At 40.5% G+C, this 20,490-nt stretch overlaps 1 protein-coding gene across 1 annotated transcript in view; it reads right to left on the reverse strand.

Annotated features, from left to right (window-relative positions):
- LRP2 (LDL receptor related protein 2) overlaps positions 1 to 20,490 on the reverse strand; it is a 189,306-nt gene that overhangs the window by 50,505 nt on the left and 118,311 nt on the right. The window contains 13 exon segments of the mRNA XM_021076311.1: positions 1,344 to 1,475; positions 2,892 to 3,011; positions 4,378 to 4,503; positions 6,445 to 6,687; positions 7,509 to 7,712; positions 9,159 to 9,445; positions 10,550 to 10,708; positions 11,017 to 11,182; positions 11,319 to 12,239; positions 13,911 to 14,099; positions 15,079 to 15,315; positions 16,948 to 17,161; positions 19,056 to 19,233. Of these exon segments, the coding sequence (XP_020931970.1) occupies positions 1,344 to 1,475; positions 2,892 to 3,011; positions 4,378 to 4,503; positions 6,445 to 6,687; positions 7,509 to 7,712; positions 9,159 to 9,445; positions 10,550 to 10,708; positions 11,017 to 11,182; positions 11,319 to 12,239; positions 13,911 to 14,099; positions 15,079 to 15,315; positions 16,948 to 17,161; positions 19,056 to 19,233 (3,176 nt within the window).

Here is a 20,490-nt window from a genome sequence, read left to right on the forward strand (position 1 = left end):
ATCCCTGGCCTTACTCAGTGGGTTAAGGCTCTGGCATTGCCATAAGCTATGGTATAGGCCACAGATGTGGCTCAGATCCTGAGTTGCTATGGCTGGGACGTAGGCTGGCAGTTGCAGTTCTGATTTGACCCCTAGCCTGGGAACCTCCATATTCCTCGGGGGCAGCCCTAAAAAGCAAAAAAAAAAAAAAAAAAAAAAAAAAAAATTACAATAATAGATCATAATAAAAATACATCCAAAATTTTCATTTTAACTGCTTTGGACCTTGGGTTTTTTCGGAAGTAAAAAATAAAGATAATAAAACACCTCACTTAGCTTTCCATAAAATTAACATAAGATCTTATTTTTCCCTTAGGGCTGCATAAAACTACTTTCATTTTATTATTTGGATGCCAAAAATCCTATATATTTGGTTAACATTTTTTAGTTTATAATGTATAATCACACAAACATAATGTGAGATGGGCATTTTTATGCCAGTTCTACAAAGAAAATTAAAGCTCACAGTGATTGACCAGAGGGCTCATAGAATTTTCTTAAAAGCTATGGTTTCTTTCCTAGGTATGTAGGAGGAGTATATGTCACTAAACATTGTCAGAAACCATGACACTGTTAGGAAAGAGCTAGGATGCTAACTTGTAATCATTAAAGCCTGCAGAATAAAATATTTTATCCAATCTCATTTGTTGGTGTATGGGAGAAAAAAGGGGTGGGGTCTTGGTGAGAGGATATGGGAGCAAAGCACGTGCTACAGTTTGTGCAGCTGCCAACAATCCATTTCACAGACCACCACCAAATCATGGACATATGAGGTTAACAATCAAATGCAAACATCATGGAGTCAATGTTTTTAATATTCTACTACTGAAAGAGACTCCTGGGAGACACCTTAGCTAAGAGCTCTGTGTTCCACTGGTAATGGAAAATGGTGCTCCGTAGTCTGTTCCATAGTTCACTTCAGAGGAATGAGTCTCTCCCTCCTCCCTTCTCCAAAGAACAGCTCTAAGGTAACAGATAAAAATGGAGGCACAGTTAATTGCTACACTAGTATAGCTGCTCTTAAGAATGGCCATCTGAGTTCTTTATCTGCTCTAGAAATGTAGGACATTATTTCCATTACTTAAATGCAATAGAAAGAAACATTAAAATCACTTTTCATCATTTGAAAGGGTTTAAGGGGATAATCTCAAACATTCCTGACTGCAGAAATGTACCGTGTTATCTGTGTGCATTCAGTTAAAGAGGAACCTATCTGACAACCCTACTCTCCAAAGACAGAAAATTAAATCCACTGGGTTTCCCTGTAATGTCACTATGCAGAGGAATTAATAGGTTTCGCTTACCACAATGGTGTCTTCCGTCCTCATCACTCATGTCCCCACAATCATTATCTCCATCACAGATCCACTCCATCTGAATGCACCTGTTATTGTCACACTTGAATTCATCACTTGAGCAGGTTGACGGGGAGTACACTGAAAAAAAGAGAAAAAGCCTTCTTGGTGAGAAGTAGTTGCAGTCCAGAAATCTTGAGAAGCCTAGTACAGCTCGGACTGTGTAGAACACCAATTAGAATTCTTTAATCAGATCCCCACTTGTCCCTAATCAAGCAGTAATATGCCCATAAACCCAGAGATTATTAAAAAAATACAGCACCCGTTGAGTTTCCATTGTGGCTCAGCAGTAATGAACCCAACTAGGTATCCATGAGGATGCAGATTCCAACCTTGGCCTTGCTCAGTGGGTTCAATCCTGACCTTGCTCAGTGGGTTAAGGATCTGGCATTGTCATGAACTGTGGTGTAGGTCACAGACTTGGCTTGGATCTGGTGTGGCTGTGGCTACGGCATAGGCTGGCAGCTACAGCTCCGATTCTACCCCTAGATGGGGACCTTCCATATGCAGCAGGTGCAGCCCTAAAAAGAAAGAAAGAAAGAAAAAAAGAAAGAAAAAAAATTGGATTTCCCTTTGTGGTCCTGTGAGTTAATCCATCATTGTCTGCAGCAGCTTGGGTTTAATGCCTGACCCAGGAATTTCCACATGCTATGGACATAGCCCCCCCCACCCCCAAAGTCTGAATCTAGCTGCAACACTAGGCTAATGGTCTTAAGAAAACAGCCCTCCAAAAAAACGTTTTATGTACAGTTATATTTATAATAAAAAAATAAAGTAATCTAAATCTTTAAAATAGAGGCAGTTAACTCAATGAAATATCATGCAGCCATTAAAAAAGACAGTGGCTAGCAAACTTTTTCTTAACCAGACAGTGTGTATTTTAGGCTTAAAGGCCATATGCTCTCTGTTGCACCTACTTGACACTTCCATTGTAGCACAAAAACAGCCATAGCCAGGATGTGGCTACATTCTAAGGTAACTATGTATAAAGACAGGCAGCTAGCCCAAGGCCATAGTTTGCCAACCCCTAAATAGCAATATGATTTACTGACAGACAAACAATGTCGAAGATTGTACCTATATTTTTACAGTTCTGTAGAAAAAAAATGTGTGCCCCGTCCCCACGGATTTGATTACTTCAGTCACTTTCGGATCCTCCCACAGTCTTAGGGGTCAGAACTCAGTCAACATCAGAAATTCCAATTCAGAGTCAATTATAATTAACTGAGTTTTACAAGCCAGGCGGGTATTAAGCGCACCACCAACATAATCTCTTTCCATCCCCATCAATCAGCAACCTCCATATCCTGATCAGCAGCCCACCCAGTGCTGGGCATGAACAGGTTTTTAATGAATGTCTGCTGAATGGTTTCAGCATGTCAGCTAAGAGGAGGAACGGGGACTAATAAGCATTGAGCAGCCAGAACCCCAATCTACACTGGAGGTAGCTGGAAGACGTCCTCCAGCTGCATCTGTATGCTTTTCATGCTTGCTTACCACAAGTGGCAGGTTCATCAGAGCCGTCATCACAATCTCTTTCTCCATCACAATGCCACAACTCAGGAATACAGGATCCAGATGTGCACTGGAACTCATTGTTCTTACACGTTGGAGAGACTGAGGTGGGGGGGGAAGGAGATAAAACCCATGAGAAACTTGTTCCTAACCACCTGCCTGTATCTCTGAACTGACTAAGAGTTGCCAAGAAAGGAAGACCGAGGCCTGGAAAATGTATAGGTTTCCCAACAGGAGGGATATGCATGGGGATCAATACTACACCAGTTTCCCAGAATTTTTTTCTGAATTCCAAAAATCCCAAAAGAGATTGGACTTGCTAGAAATATCAAAAGACCGGCATTCCCATTGTGGCGCAGCAGAAATGAATCCAACTAGTAACGATGTAGTAGTCGTGGGTTCGAGCCTTGCCTCATCGCTCAGTGGATCCAGTGTTGCCGTGAGCTGTGGTGAAGGTCGCAGACACAGCCCAAATTCTTTGTTGCTGTGGCTGTGGCTGTGGTTGTGATGTAGGCCGGCAGCTATAGCTCTGATTGGACCCCTAGTCTGGGAACTTGCATATGCTATGGGTGGGGCCCTAAAAAGCAAAAAACAAAAACAAAATACAAAAAAAAAAAAAAGATTATTCTGATGGGAAAAATCAGGAAATACCAAAAGACTTTTTTTACACATAAAATTACAAATTACATATAACCCAGAATTGATTCTAGGTTTTCTGCCATAATAGAAAAAAAAAATAGTCTATTAAAGAGCAAAAACAACATGACCAAATCTGAGTTCACCCTACACACAACCTTTTAGTCATGTTAGACCATGATTTTAGAATGTCTGTAGTTCTGCACCTACTCATCCTTACAATTTGAGTAAATGACTCTGCCTGCTATGTGTGAAGATTGATTCTTCTCACATAAACATAGGTAGTTCTGGTCTTGTAGATTTGTGTTTTGGAGATTTTCTGCTTCTTCTTTCTACAGCCTGGCCTGGCCTGGCAATAAGTACTAAATTGTCATCTATTTACACTAAGTTCTCAAGCTTAAGGCTTTTTAATTTGAGCTATAAATACAGAAAAACTATTTGATAGAACCAAATCGCTAAATATAAAAAAGGTTTCTGAAAGTCAAACATACAAAAAAGAAAAATTCAGTTACTAATGGCTACTATAAATGTATTGAGAGCAAATATGAGGGCTCAATGTGTGAATTCTGCTTGGAGTTCCTGAAGACAAAAGGCCTTCAATTGTAGAAGGTTAAACATCAGAGCTGGTCTCTGGAAGAAATATCTGGAGTCAGGCATCCAGCCAGCAAATAACAAGAAGGGACTTCTTATGCCCCTCCAATCACATCCGAAGGCAAATGCCTGCTGCATCTACTTACAAGGTCAAATTGAAATTAGCCCAAACACCCAGGCCATGTTTCTTTGTATTAGCTCAAGGCATGCAACCACAGAAAGAGAAGCAGGTTTATCTTACCACAATAAATGGGATTTTCATCACTCATGTCCCCGCAGTCATTGTCTCCATCACACAAGAAAAGACGAGGAATACAAACATTTGAATTTGCACATTTTATGTAGTCAGGCAGGCAAGTGTGCTGAGCTTGAAAAAGACAACAAGATAAACATTTGAAAGACATCCACCATGTATATTTTCTGCGTGTCCACTTTAACAGATCTACTGCAGATGCCAATCAGTCTAAATTGTCTGTTTTCATTATTTAATAGCATCAGCAAGACTCCCCACCCTTGGTTAAATAAACTATGGCATATCCACAAAACAGAGTGGGTAATATGCAGCTATAAAAAGGAATGAAGATCTTTGAATATTGATAAGGAATGATGGTATGACCGCTGGGATATATTAACGCTAAGCAAGTAGAACACTTGGCTGTCTTTTGTGTAAGAAAAATGATAATGAGGGTATATGCATGACTAGCAATGCTTACATTAAAAACCACAATGATGGGTTCCCTACTGCAGTGCAAGAGATCAGTGGCATCTCTACAGCACCAGGATACAGGTTCGCTCCCTGGCCTGGCACAGTGGATTTAAGAACCCAGTGTTGTCACAAATGTGGCATAGGTCACAACTGTGGCTCAGATCGGACCCCTGGCCTGGGAAGTCCATGTGCAGCGGGGCAGCCAAAAAAGAAAAACAACAACAATGAAAAGATACACTAATGAAAGCTGTCATGCCTATGAATTTTGTCACCCCTATGATATTCTTCCCTGAGTATGGAGGAGCATGGAAAGGACAAGGATGAAGGAATTCTGTGAACTTACCTTATATAATAAAATCTAAAAGGTAAAAAAATGTTATCTCAAAATATTTTTTCCTTACGAATCATATTTTCTAGTTCTGTCCGCTAAAAAGGCCTAGAAATAATAAAAGCCAAATAGGAATGGGTAACCCAACACTGAGGGAACTTTTAAATACCACAAAAGGAATGAGGCCTAATTCAGGTCTGAAACAGGAAATGTACAGGAGTTCCCACTGTGGCTCAACAGAAACAAACCCAACTAGTATCCATGAGGATGTGGGTTTGATCCCTGACCCCACTCAGTGGGTTAAGGATCTAGTGTTGCCTTGAGCTGTGGTGTAGGTCACAGACACGGCATCAATCTGGCATTGCTGTGGCTGTGGCATAAGCCAGCAGCTGCAGGTCCAAATCAACCCCTAGCCAGGGAACTTCAATATGCCGCACCCGTGGCCCTAAAAATAAATAAATAAATAAATAATTTTTAAAAAGGAAATGCACAAATCTGAACTATGGCACATTGAATGAGATCAAGTAAAAAATAACAGAGGATCCAACTTAGCAGGGTTCCTTCCCTGCTGGCCTAAGACAGAGCAATTAAAGCACCAAAGCTGGTAAATTACATCACTCAAATCTGTAAAATCCTTAATACTGCAACCAAAACAAAGCAAAAGTTTAGGGCTCACTGGTCACCAACTCATTACTCCGAAAACTGACACACAGAGGGAAAAATTCAGACATTTGCCTGCAGAATTGTTCAACAAAATAGTTGATAAAGGAAATATCGCCTATATGGAACTTCAGCTAATAAATGTGGAAGGAATAGTAAAAAACTTATTTTGTAACCTTAAAGAAATAATGAATTTACGGAACAACCATCCATGGATCTAAAACCCGTGCATGAAAGGTTGATTAAGCAATCGTTGTATGCTTTCTTTTCTTTTCCTTTTCCTTTTTTTTTTTAGCAAATGAAGCATTCCGGCTGAATTCTAAATCCAGTAATTAGATCCATCTCCACTTAAAGTTGAACAGTCAAGCATTCATGTGATAAAACTGGAAATATACAGCTCACCTATGAAGGGTTCTTGCCCAAAGAATTGACTATAATGTAATCAAATCTCTAGATTCAATGTGTAGATCTTTGATGCGAATCTTAATTTGAACAAAGCAACTACTGACATTTTCGGCATAAGCGATTTCTCAGAAATCCATTTTTATCTCCCATGTTCTAAGACTTCAGGACTCCCATGTTCTAAGCACAATAGATATGGAAGAGAAACTTACCACAGTTTTTCTCATCTGAAGTATTGTTATCATTGCAGTGGTCTATACCATCGCATACCAACTGAAGAGGGAGGCATTTTCCATTATTGCAACTAAATTCCGTGGTTATGTTACAACTCCTGAATCGGCAGCCTGACTCATCACTGTTGTCACCGCAGTCATTGTAGTGATCACAGCGAAAATGTCTCTGGATACATCGCCCATTGGCACAGGTGAAGCTTGTGGGAGGGCAGGTGTGATATGCTAAGAGGAGGGGAAAAAAAACACATTGCAGAAGCTTCTGGATTAAAGCATCCTGGTTCCCTAACAGGATACAATCGAGTAAAATAAAATGCTATGGGTTTACCTTCCAAGGCAAAAACAGCTGCAAAACACAGTGCATGCAAAGTAAGATAACGCTTTGCTGATTTAGATTAAGCAAATATGTTGCATGCTTTTTTTTAAGCAAATGAAGCATTAAGCAAATGGCAAAGTCACTCCATTTCTCTACCATCTCAGGTTTATCTCAATCACATTAAAGCATGCCAACAATAATTTCTTTGCGGAAATTGTAGCCCCTACACAGACTAGAAAGAGGGTTCTAACTTTAGAACTTCCTAATACTGAATATTGAAAGTCATTTCCATAAAGGTATTGAATTAATTATCCTTCTGTTATGAAAATTAATTAACAACCCATTTGAAAATTAATAATCACCTATTTGAGCTCTTGGTCCCATGCTAAATCACCAAGCCCCATGCTGTGTGATTTTTATGTATGGTTTCTCTTACTCCTCACAAGAATCCCAGTAATAGCACCATTTAACAGATGAGACGTCTGAGGCTCAGAGAGGCTTAGTAACATTCCCCAGGCTACCAGACTGTAAATGGTATCCAGCACCTTCACTCTCAACCACTACAAGGTGCTTCCTAACAAAACATCATACACTACTTCACAGCATATGAATCAGCTTATATGTGATTTGCAGTCTAGATTTTCAGTATAGATGTTGTTCAGTTACAAAAGGACCAAACACTTGGTACATCATTAGCTTCCCCCAAAAAACCTCCAAGAGTCCAACTCACCACACAGAGTTTCCAGCTCATCACTGCTATCACCACATTCATCGATGTCATTACATTTCAAGGACTCCAAGATGCAGTACCCACTAAGGCAGGTGAACTGGGTACTATTACACCTTTTACCATCATCCACGATGCAGTACTTATTGTTGTTGGCCAGGTACCAGCGGCCCTCATGTGGACACTTGCACTCAGGACCATTCGGACCTGGAAAAAGGCAGGCCCAGAAAAAGCAAAAGGTTTGTATGTCAAACATTCATATTTTCTTCTTCAGAATAACACTGGCAGCAGCTTCCATATTAAATGTGCTATAAGACAAGCCATGGGAAGGCTGTTCTGAGTCATTTTCCATCAATAAGAATCACTGGAGTTCCCTGGTAGCCTTACAGTTAAGTATCTGGCATTGTCACTGATGTGGCTTGGGTCACTGCTGTGGTGCAGGTTTGTTCCCTGGCCTGGGAACTTTCCCATGCCACAAGGGAAGCCTCTCTCTCTCTCTTTTTTTTTTTTTTTTTTTTTTTACTATTACAATTATTTTATGGCCACAGCCAAGGCATATGGAAGTTCACAGATCCTTTAACCCTCTGCAATGGCCAGGGATTGATCCCATACCTCAACAGCAATTGAGCCGCTGCACCACAGAGGGAACTCCTAAACAACTATCTCTTGTCTTCACTGAAAGATTAGCAATGATTCCCTCTTCCAAGCAATATCTAAAAAGCAACAGTATCAAAAGGCACTAATTGGAGTACCCACTATGGCTCAGCAAGTTAAGAACCCAACATTGTCTCCATGAGGATACAGGTTCGATCTCTGGCCTTGTTCAGGGAGTTAAGCATCCAGCAACAAGCTGCCATGAAGGTCACAGATGCAGCTTGGATTCAGTGTTGCCATGGCTGTGGTGCAGGCCTCAGCTGTGGCTCTGATCTGACCCCTGGCCAGGGAACTTTCATATGCTGAGTGTGCAGCCACAAAAAGGAGGAAAAAAAGGTAAATCTTTTATGAATTGGTTGTTCTCTAGAAAACACATTTTTGAAGCACACATCACTTGGAAAATATCATCAGAAATACTTCAAAGGATAAATAGTACCTCCTATGTGAAAGAATTAAATCCTTTTATAAGAAACATAGGTTAATTGATGAAATTTCAAGACATGAGATGCAGCAGCCAAACCCCCATCTTTCTTTAGGCCTCTCTCAAGCTTGAATTTAAAATGTCTTTATAAGAGTAGAAAAGAAACCTTTCAGGAGTTCCCACTGTGGCTCAGTGGTAATGAACCCAACTTGGACCCATGAGGACACAGTTCAATCCCTGGCCTCGATCAGTGGGTTAAGGATCCGACATTGCCATGAGCTGTAGTATAGGTCGCAGATGCAGCTCAGATTTGATGTTGCTGTGGCTGTGGTGTTGGCTGGCAGCTGCTGCTCCATTTGACCCCTAGCCTGGGAACTTCCATATGCTGTAGGTATGGCCCTAAAAAACAAAACAACAACAACAAAAAAGAAACCTTTCAAAATGTTCCTCTCAACATACAAACACTTTTGTAAATTACTTTGAAATCAAAGAGAATTTTTTTCTATTAGAGCTTCCATTCCTTCAGCCTTCCTACTGGTTGTCATCATTATTATTCTATTTTCAGGCCAATGTCTTACCTGGCGCACAAACATGGCTACAGCCTCCATTAAACCGACCGCAAGGATTGTGACACAGCTCTTGGTTGTTCACAACTGCACGAATACCATTAGGCAAGAATGGAAGAGCCGTGGTCATGGCAGTCTGACCTGACCCATCATACTTGTTAGCTCGGTAAATTTTTTGTGTGAGCCAGTCAGTCCAGTAAATATACTGGCCATAGACGGTCAAGCCAAAAGGAGCATTGGCTCTGCTGACGATGACCTCCCTCCCCGTGCCTGTTACACTGCTGCGCTCAATCTTCTGCCTAAAATGAAGATTAAAAAAAAAAAGATGCTGGAATCAAGAAAGAATAAGTTCCTTAGCTGGCACCTAATGTCTGGGCCCAGTCTTGGCTTTACACAAGACCCTACCTTCCTTTTCAAGTAGCACATATGGCAGCAAGAAATGTTTCTTCTGCTTATCAAATAATGGCCCCTATAAATCATTAATTTCCAAATATTAATATAACCCACAACTTATCCTAAGAAAGGAACCTGGCTGACATTTAAACAGGAGAGTACTATGAAATAATACATGTCATGCATGGAACTTGGTATTTAGCACATAGTAGTCACTCAATAAAATATGAACTATTTCCCCTTCTCATTCCTTAATGACTTTTTTCCATTTGTCATTTTATTTACCTTGAGGCATTTACCTAGAATGATCTAATGATGTTGTTTAGACACACAACATCATTACTTTGTCTCAAGTGAGAAAATAAAAGTTTTTTAGGTGGTCAGTGTCACAGGGCCGAAATTATAAGAAAACAAGCAAGAAAAGCTGATTCCTGACAGGAATCGTAATAAACAAAATCATCTCATCTTTTCAACCATTTGGATGACTGGAATGTGAGTAATTTACTTGAAGAGTTTACATATAAAATTAATAAGCTGACAGGAGTTTATAAGGAAAACATTAGGAAACTGAGAAGCTGGCACAAGAACAAAGCATTTTTTGAGAAGATGACCAAAAGGCAAAAACTAAAGGAAAATAAAACATTGAATGCTAAAGCCCAGAGAAAACTTACTATCAGTGTGCATTTAAACTCATTCGTATTTTATGGTAGTCACACGGGGCCCATAAATTACAAATGGAGTGATCACATTTGTAATTACACTTGTAATTAACTCATCTAGCAATTCATCTTTTGAGCCCTTCCATTCACAATTATTCAGCCTCATGATACAGAAATTTTCACAAGAACATCCACCTTGCTAGAACCTAGCTCCTAAAACCGACTTTACATTTTGACCAAACCTATTAGGCATATTATATTTTCATCACATCACTCAAATTTCTCTTCTTTTTAGGTGGGAGGAAGGAACTCTTCTCATCCACATCCCCAGGAATAACCAAAGACACGTACAAACTAGCATCTGCCCAGTAGAGAAGGTTTTCTTTATAGTCCAGAGTGAGTCCATTAGGCCAAACCAGGTCCCTGTTCACAATGGAATTCCGGAAGTTCCCCGCCATTGTGGCTCTCTCAATTTGGGCATTAGTACTCCAGTCGGTCCAATACATGTACCTGGAGATCCAAAAGGAGTTATAATTCACCACAAGGAACTTCACACTCGTTTTTCACTTAAGAAAGATTTCAGCATTCATTAACTGCAAATCGACATTAATATAGAAAATGAAACCCTACTCCATTCCCACTCATGGTGACCGGCTGCCAATCTTCCTAGCATCAACAGGAGTTCCTTCCCAGGTAGAGTCACTCATGCTCTTTCACCCTTGAAATCTGTAGCTATAGCCCACAAAACACTGGCTCTCTATGACCGGAAAATAATTTCAGACCCCACTCCCCCCAGAAATAAGCAGACCATGTCATACCCTTGGCAAGGATCTAACACAATCGCTCTTGGCTTTGTAACTCGGGCTACCACAGTGCGCCTAGATCCATCCATGTTCATGGACTGAATCGTCTGGTTGGTGTAGTCACTGTAATAAATTCTTCTACCGATCCAGTCGAAGGCAATGCCATCAGGACTCCCTAAGTCTGGACATACACCAACAAACACACAAAAAGGTGTCAGAGTCTCAACATTCGCTTTAGAAGCCCTGAGGCATCCATGTGTGTTGATCCCACTGAGTAGCTTATTCTAAGAGAAGCTACACTTTTTGAGTGCACTTACTTGAAATAACAACAGTGGGAGAATGGCTCCTTGAATTCAGGCTGATATAGGAAATCTGGCCTTTTCCAGATGCTAAAACTTGTGTGAAGTAGATTCTATTATCTATGCTGTCATAGTCTACAGCCACGGCAGTTTCTTCCACACTTATGGCTGTGAAAGGTACGTTATAGTCTTCAGGGTCAAAGTGTAAGCTCCTCACAGAATTATCCAAGGCATAGATAAGAAAATCTTCTCGTGAAATGGCACAGCTCCTGCCATCACCTTGAAGGACCCCAAAGGCACAGCCACATTTTGGGGTGCGCAATTGTGGTAGAGCAAAGCAGAAATGGGTGCACCCTCCATTGTTTTGCAAGCAAGGATTGTAGTTGACCTCTGCTGGTGACCGGGGCTGGGCTTGCTTGTCAAAGACCGTCACATCTCTTAACCAATTGATATTGTTCCTTATCACTGTGGGTGGATCTGTTTTAAATGGCTCTTTGCTAGCTTGAAAGATTGTTTTTAGATCCCTGTCTACCCATATGATGGAGTTTCCAAATACAGCGATGGCATAAGGAGTTGGGTAACTACTGCCAAAGCGAATCGTTTCAGAGTTCCCTCCATGAATGCTGACCCTTGCAATTAAATCTAAAGAGTCATCAACCCAATAAATGTAGCCGCTGTTATGATCCAAAGCCAAGCCCCGTGGTGAAGCAACCATCTCTGAGACAAGCACAGTTCGATTGGTACAGTCAAGAAAAGAACGTTCAATCTTTGGGGTTTGCCCAATGTCAGACCAGAAGAGGTATCGGTTCTTGGGGTCTACAACAATATCCCTGGGCACATCCTCTGTGGTTTTAAGGAGAACGCGGCGGTGGGTGGTGTTGATCCTTAAAACTTCAATCAGTGTCTCAGATACAAAAGCGTTGATGAAATAAAGATTTCCTACAGGAAAAGGAAAGAGCATGCTGATGAATGGAAAACCAAGAAGAAAGAAGATACCTTTTGTAAGACAGAGGTTTGGGTCAGTATATGTTGTCTTTTCTAGGAGGATAAATAAATACCTCAGTTTAGACTTAGAAAAATAAATATTTACTTTTAGGAACTAAGTAGATTGTTCCTTCAAATTTAAGGACAATGTACCTCTCTTCAGCTTCTAAAGCAGACTAGAATTCATGGCAAGCATCATAAACCACTTTCCACTGAAAGATGTATTCTGCAGAATGTCCTTCCTCTTCTAAGTGAATGTTTAACACCCATATCAGCAGAGACTCTCAATACACATTATCTTGGCATACCTTCTACTCCAACTTGATGAAAGGAACAAAGAGAGAGAGCCAATAATACAGGGCCGTTATCTATGTCATCAAACTCTCTTTGAGATCTTAGTCTTTCTATAGTATAGATGCTTTTAGCCCATGGACCTTCTAAAGTCACCAAAACAAAAGTCCATTTGCCTTTGGGCATTATAAAACAACATAAATGCTAGGATAAAAACATCATGGTGTTAAAATACTACAATGAGTAGAGAGGGATCCCAAATTGACTCCATGTAGTCTGAAGTCTGTTGTACTGAGACTAAGGTACATCGTTTTGTTCCTATATCTGACAAGCAGCTCTAGATAAATTAAGCCAATATGCAGTATGTTACTGGTCTACTACCCTTTTCATTACCTATTTAGACTTTGCAGAGCATACGGTTTCTTTCACCAAGTACTTGACTCTGCCATTGTTACACGAAAGCAACCATAGACCTTACATAAATGAATGGGCGTAGCCATGTTCCAGCAAAACTTTACTTGCAAAACAGGCAGTGGGCTGCATTTGAGCCAGAGGCCATAGACTGTTGACCCCTGTTTTATCAATACCCTCGGAGATAATGTAGTAAATTTGTGATCAGGAATAGAATTTAGAAACTAAACTATAGTCTTACATATACATACTACCATGATTACTATTTGCAACTGTTATGGTATCTAGATTTTTGAATTATATTTTAATATTTCTAAGTGATATCTACTTACCAAGCTTGATAGCACACAATGATACCCATTTTGATATAATGGGATTAACGCTATAGAAGTTATGAAATTATTTAATACATTTGTTAAAAAATGAGTGGTAATTCAAAATTAAGTACATGAATCAATACAACTAAGTTAATGTAATATTGAGTCAAGCATTTCAATATAACCATAATAAAGTACCTAATGATTAAAAGGGTTTTCAAGCATTAACATGAGGAAGCAATTAGGAACCTGCTCAGCCTTAAAATAAATGAATGCCATTTCATAGTTTACATTACCCTTCAATATTCCTTTCTCTTTAAAAATTTAGACATTTCAGACTTAGAAAATAGATGCTAATCTCAGTGATCCTATTAATAACAGAAGAAAATGAGATAATCTACAATGAATCTGTCAACTGAAACACCTTACCATTAACAGACTTGTGTGCTTATTCTAAAAGCACAATTCAACTTGCCTTAAATAATTTCAATAGAATCTAAAAAACAGATCTGTCGCACATATGATAGGCTAAACTTATAGCATAAATAAGACGAAAGAGAAGCAAACATAAAGACTTTTCAATAAAATCAGTATATAGCTTACCCACCTGCTACCCAGTCTACTGCAATACCCCGGATTCCATCTTTTCCTATCCCATCTGTAATGATGTCTGCAAAACCAGACCCATCTATTTTAATTCTACGGATGGCATTATCAGTTTGCACATTTCTGTTAAAATCAGCCCAATAAACGAAGCCCGAAGATACATCCACATCGACGTGCAGGGTATTTTGTCCTGGAATATTTAAGAAAATATCATTAAACGATGCTCTACCTTAAACTATAACCTTTTTTAAAATGTCTGCCTTTCCTCGCAAACCTTCATTTGAACCCTTCCCCCTTTCTGACCATGTCCCCACTATGAAATAAAACTATTCATTACCCAGTTATTTTTTTAGCGCCGCACCCACAGTATATGCAAGTTCCCAAGCTTGGGAACTTCTAAATAATCTCTAGATCACAATACTAACTTAAAGGGGGCAAATTACAGTTAGATTATCTCTGAAAAAATTCTATTTATTTATTTAAATATTTTTGTGGGGGTTTTTTTGGGGGGGGCACACCTGAGGCACATGGAAGTTCCCAGGCTAGGGGTGGAATCGGAAATGTAGCTGCCAACCTACACCACAGCTCTCAGCAACGCCAGATCCCTAACCTAGTGAGCGAGGCCATGGATCGAAGCTGCAGCCTCATGGATGCTAGTCAGATTCGTTTCCACTGAGCCATGACGGAACTCCTGTTTCCCAGTTATAATGAGCATACCTACCCTCCAGATTTTAGTTTCTAAAAACTACTTCCTACAATGAAGAACACTACTGGCTCCTGGGAGGAATGGCTAATTATAGGTTTGGGAAGGGAAGGCACAAGGTGAGCCAAAAACCTATTTATTACACCAAGAAGCAAAGAGGCACACAAACCCTAATGGGATGATGCCAAAAGAATACAGGAAAGTCACGGCAGCACTACTCACAACACCCAAGACATGGAAGCAACCTAAATGTCCAGCGACAGATGAATGGATAAAAAAGATGTCGTATGTATATATATATACACAATGACTATTACTCAGATAAGTCATGAGGACAGGTGAATATGGTTATCAAGCAGGTTTCCTTACATGTTCCATTCAAACATGGAGAAATGCTTCAAGGCACCCAGGATTTCAACATGGCACCAGACGGTGTCGAATATTACTTATATTGAAGTTGGCATACCTTCTAATTCCACTGGCACCATAGCTTCTGAATGATCTGACACATCCAAGCTATAGCCTCTGATTGCAGTCAGCATGGAAACAACAATGAAAGAGTCATGTGAAGAGCAGGTCCGATTATCAGGATTGAGTTTAAATCCAACGGCACAGGCACACGTGAACAGTCCTCCTGGTACAGGCAGGCAAATCTGCTGACAGGCATTTATGTTGTTGCTACAGCCATTTGAGGATTCAGAGCCTAAATGAAATCAAAATCAGTTTGTAACTTTTCACCCGATCTACTTGCCACTCCAAGTCACTAAAGTCGTTATAAAAATAAACATGGAACTAACATAAAAATAATTTTGGAGGCCTTAAAGCTTATACAACTAACATGTAAAGGTTTAAAACCACCACAACTGTAGAATAGTTATATAATTAATATATATATTTATATTTAATATAGTTAATAAATATATAATCATGTAGTTAATATATGATAATACAGAATGGAGCATCAATTGCTTTTCTTCCACATATCATGCAAGAATTAGAGGAACTACAGAAGTCAGTCAACAAATTCTAAAATTCTAAAAGTTTTTTTTTGGCCCTCTTGCCCTACATAATGGCATTTTTAATCAATTCAGTTTTTAATTACATGATTACCAACGTGATGGACATTTGATGTTTTCTTTTTTTAAGGGCTTGGAAATTCCCAGGCAAGGAGTCCAATCAGAGCTGCAGCAGCTGGCCTACACCACAGCCACAGCAAAGTGGTATCTGATCCGCATCTGCAACATATGCCACAGCTTACATTAACTTGCAACAATGCCTAATTCTTAACCCACTAATAGAGGTTACGGATCAAACCTTCATCCTCATGGATACTAGTTGGGTTCTTAACCCACTGAGCCACAATGGGAACTCCAATGGGCATTTGATTTAAAGTTTGGGTTTTTGGGTTTTTTTTTTTCCATATTTTAGGGCCACACGTGCCGCATATGGAGGTTCCCAGGCTAGGGGTCACATCGGAGTTACGGCTGCTGGCTTACACCACAGCCACAGCAGCATGGGATCCAAGTCATGTCTGCGACCTACACCCCATTTCACAGCAATGCTGGGTCCTTAAACCCACTGAGTGAGGCCAGGGATCAAACCTACGTCCTCATGCGTTCATTATCACTGAGCCACAATGGGAATTCCCTGATCTGAGGTATTATTACTTAATAAAGATATTTAAAAGTTTTTTTCACATGCAGTAAAAATAATACCAAGTGACACACCTGGGTTATAGGACAGCAAACAAATTATTTGATTATCTTTGCTTAGAAACTAAATGCTATAAAATAGGGCCAACACTAAAATAATCTCTAGATCACAATATTAATTTAAAGGGAGGCAAATGTGGAGTTCCCATTGAGGTGCAGTGGAAATGAATCAGACTAGTAACCATGAGGTTGCAGGTTCGATCCCTAGCCTCAATCAGTGGGTTAAGCATCTGGTGTTGTTGTGAGCTGTGGTGTAGGTCGCAGACGCAGCTCAGATCCTGCATTGCCATGGCTATGGTGTAGGCCATGGTGTAAGCCGGCAGCTGTAGCTCCAATTCGACCTCTAGCCTGAGAATGTCCATATGCCATTGGTGTGGCCCTAAAAAGCAAAAAAAATCAAAAAATGAAAAAATAAAGCGGGCAAATCAAAAGTTAGATTATCTCTGAAAAAATCGATTTAAACTTTTAAGATTTAAAAATGGTTAACATTTTTTATATTTTGGGATAACTTCAGTTTGCATGCATGTGTACATACATGGGTTTGTGTGGACATATAGGTGTGTAGATGTATAAATATGTCTTGTACACCCCATGAATGTGTTTATTTCAGTGACAATACTCACCACGTCTTCGATAAATTCGAAGTGCCCTCAGATTTGGGAGGCCTTCTCTCACGACTACTTTGTTGGCCCCAGTTGCCTTGTCAACTCGTTCAATGACCTGATTTTGCTCATCAGCATAATAAAGGTAGGGGCCATAAACAGCAATTCCCCGGGGGCGGGGAAGACTGTTTACCAGGCTCATTCGATCTGTACCATCCACATTTCCTCTTTCAATCTGAAAAATCAGAATTTCCATTATTGACTGATTCATGGTGAAAGGAGAGAAACATTTAAACTACTAGTCTCACATGTAAACATTTAAAACTACATGTCTCTTGGAGTTCTCGTTGTGGTGCAGTGGTTAACAAATCCAACTAGGAACCAGGAGGTTTCGGGTTCAATCCCTGGCCTTGCTCAGTGGGATAAGGATCTGGTGTTGCCGAGAGCTGTGGTGTAGGTCGCAAATGAGGCTCGGATCCCGTGTTGCTGTGGCTTTGGTGTAGGCCCGCAGCTACAGCTCCAATTAGACCCCTAGCCTGGGAACCTCCATATGCCGCAGGAGCGGCCCTAGAAAAGGCAAAAAGACAAAATAAATAAATAAATAAAACTACATGTCTCACATGAATATTCTTTCCAGGGATGTTTCATATCTATTTCTGACTACCTGTATTTTACAGGCACATCTATACTGAACAGTAGGTCAGATAAATGTTCTCGTGCCCATTTCACTGATATTGAAGCTCAAGTCCAAGGAAGTCAATTAATATTCTCAGATGGTATGAAGAAGAAGCGGGGACCAATTCCTGCATGTGATATTCTGGTCAAGCATACACATTAATGTCCAACTCTGTGCTAACTGCCCCTGCATTTAAGGTTGTCACCGACAATGTCTGCAACGGAGACAGGAAATGGGCTCACACACATAGAAGACAGCAAGGAGGCGCTCTGTTCTATCAGCACAGTACCAAGCCTTAGTCAAAAGGACTCCGGTGAACTAGAAAAGAACTCAAGAATGAAGTCTCTAATGGGAAATGACAAGTTGTCTGCTCTGGAGAAAAACAAAATATAAACATAGTTGGTTTGATTTCATTCCAGAAATTTGTCTCAAATGCCACCTCTAGGCCAGGTTATGAGCTGACTGCTGGCAGGACAAATGGGGTCTGGCTCATTGCCTCTTAGGCCAGGGAACTCAGCAGTTGCAAGAGCAGATTTTGCCCTAGCAACTGATAGAGGTTCCAGAAGGGTAGAGCACAGGGAAAATAAGTCTGAAGGGAGCTTCTGAGACAGTGACCAGGACCAAACGCTTGGCTCAAGCGTTTGAAGCTACTAATCAGGGTTCCAGGGTAAGCAGTGATCAGACATGTTCCTTGTGGTTTTATGATGACATGACCCCATCATGAAAGCAGATTCATTAATGAAGGGCATGCTCTAGTCAAGCCTAGAGAGAAGTGGCTCAGCACGGAGGAAGTAGCAGAAAAAGGCTGAACCTGGGAGAAGAGGTATGGGACCAATTGCCAGGATTTTGTGATGATTGAATAAGGATGTGGTTATTATAGTGAAGGAGAAATATGAGGGTGCTAGCTTGGGCGAAAAGTTGGAGAATCATACCACCAACCAGCTCTCAGATTCAGGAAGGCAGAGCATATGTGGACACAGGAAGGGGAGGGGGGCTGCTGAGTCCTGGCTGGGATATGCTCATTTGTATGCAGAAATCCTACCAAGTGGAAGGAGCTTTCTTATCATTGCATACATGCATCAAAGTCTACAAAGTGCTTTCACACCCATCACTACTTCTTTTGGACCACTATAAGTGCATATTAGGAGTGAAATGAGTACTCAGTAAACTATAATGAACTAAAAACCAAACCTACCGGACAATTTTATAGCAGTGAATCCATGTCAAGAGATAAATGGAACTACTTTGTCTTGAAGAAAAAGAAAGGATGAGGGGAAAAACAAACATCCTGTGAAAAGCCATGCACGTAGTATAAAGAACTGGACTTCAGGGACAGGGTAATAAGACACTGGTACAAGTGGCCTAGTGGGAGCCACTGCCATACAACTCAGATCAATTGACAGTGATGCAAGCTCAAACACAAAGACCAACAGACTAAAAAGGATGCTCATACCGATATATAGGATCTCACTGTCCAGTAGAGTTTCTGCTCCTGAATATCGAGGGTGATAAACCCCACGTTTTCAAGGTGCCCAGTAAAAAGATTTTTTCGAGATGTGCCATCCATATTCGCACAGGCAATCTTGGCAGGGACACGACCCTCAATTCCTAGGTCTGACCAGTACAGTTTCCTACAACCATGAAAAGCAAAGGCATTTAATGAAATGTTTCTTGTTACGTATTTAAATGCAAAATGTGTGTTTCTCGTCCTCAAGATGCACACCATTCAATGGAGGAAGTGTGAAATGTCAGTATCTTGTTACACACAGTGTGGAAGCATCCTTAACCAGTGTTCTATAATGTGTGCAGACTTCCTAGTCATTATTAGGGTAGAGGCCATTTAAAATGGTCTCTAATACAGGAGGCTAGCATCTCCCATTGGTGGGCAATCACTTAGCTTCGCCACACAGGAAGTTTGGGGACTAAGAAGCAACAGTCAAAGAATCACATACTGATCAGTACACCAGGAAGAACAAAGCTAATGTAAATGTCAAGTGTCTCCTGAACACCTCTCAGTCCTCTTACTAAATTCTTTTCCCAATCATCTATCACAAAACCAGTTACTTTATTTTCTGATTTTCATCATGGGAAATGCTATGAGTACACAGCAGAAGTGCCAAATCCATAATCTATGAAATTTCATTAAAATACATGATGGGCTGGAGTTCCTGTCACGGCTCAGTGGTTAACAAAACCAACTAGGAACCATGAGGACCCCTAGCCTCGCTCAGTGGGTTAAGGATCCGGCGTTGCTGTGAGCTGTGGTGTAGCTCACAGATGCAGCTCGGATCTGGCGTTGCTGTGGCTGTGGTGTAGGCCAGCGGCTACAGCTCTGATTCAACCCCTACCTGGGAACCTCCATATGCTGCAGGTACAGCACTAAAAAGAAAAAAAAAAAAAAAAATTGATTTCCATTTCCACTGAGGACTTAACTTCTAGACTTGAATCCTAGTTTTCATAACTTTCTACCCCGCTTCCCACTCTCGCCGTCAATCAATCTTACACCCTTTTCCTACAAGTCCTCGTAATCCAATCCATATACATACCTCCTTCACCACCAATCCAAACTCAATCTCAGACTCTGAAATTCTTTGCTAAGTGCTAACCCTGGGTTCCTGTCATTATTTTCTTTCTCCTCTTCCATTCCAGGCTAGCTTTCTGGACAAAGTCACAAAACATTGTGACTTCTGAATTTACCAAAAATTTAAGCTGCCTAACCTCAGCTGAAGAACTCTCATCTCTTGCTGAATATTTTCTTCCTGCCCCCTGAGCCTTTCCACTCCAATCCTGACCAATCTTTCTAAAATACCAATTAGGTTCTATCACTCCCTTCCTCCAAATTCCTGCTGGCTCCTTATTTCCCAGAAGAATACAATGCAATATTCCTT

The sequence above is a fragment of the Sus scrofa genome, chromosome 15 (genome assembly GCF_000003025.6).
Source record: "Sus scrofa isolate TJ Tabasco breed Duroc chromosome 15, Sscrofa11.1, whole genome shotgun sequence".
In the NCBI taxonomy this organism is placed as follows: Eukaryota; Metazoa; Chordata; class Mammalia; order Artiodactyla; family Suidae; genus Sus; species Sus scrofa.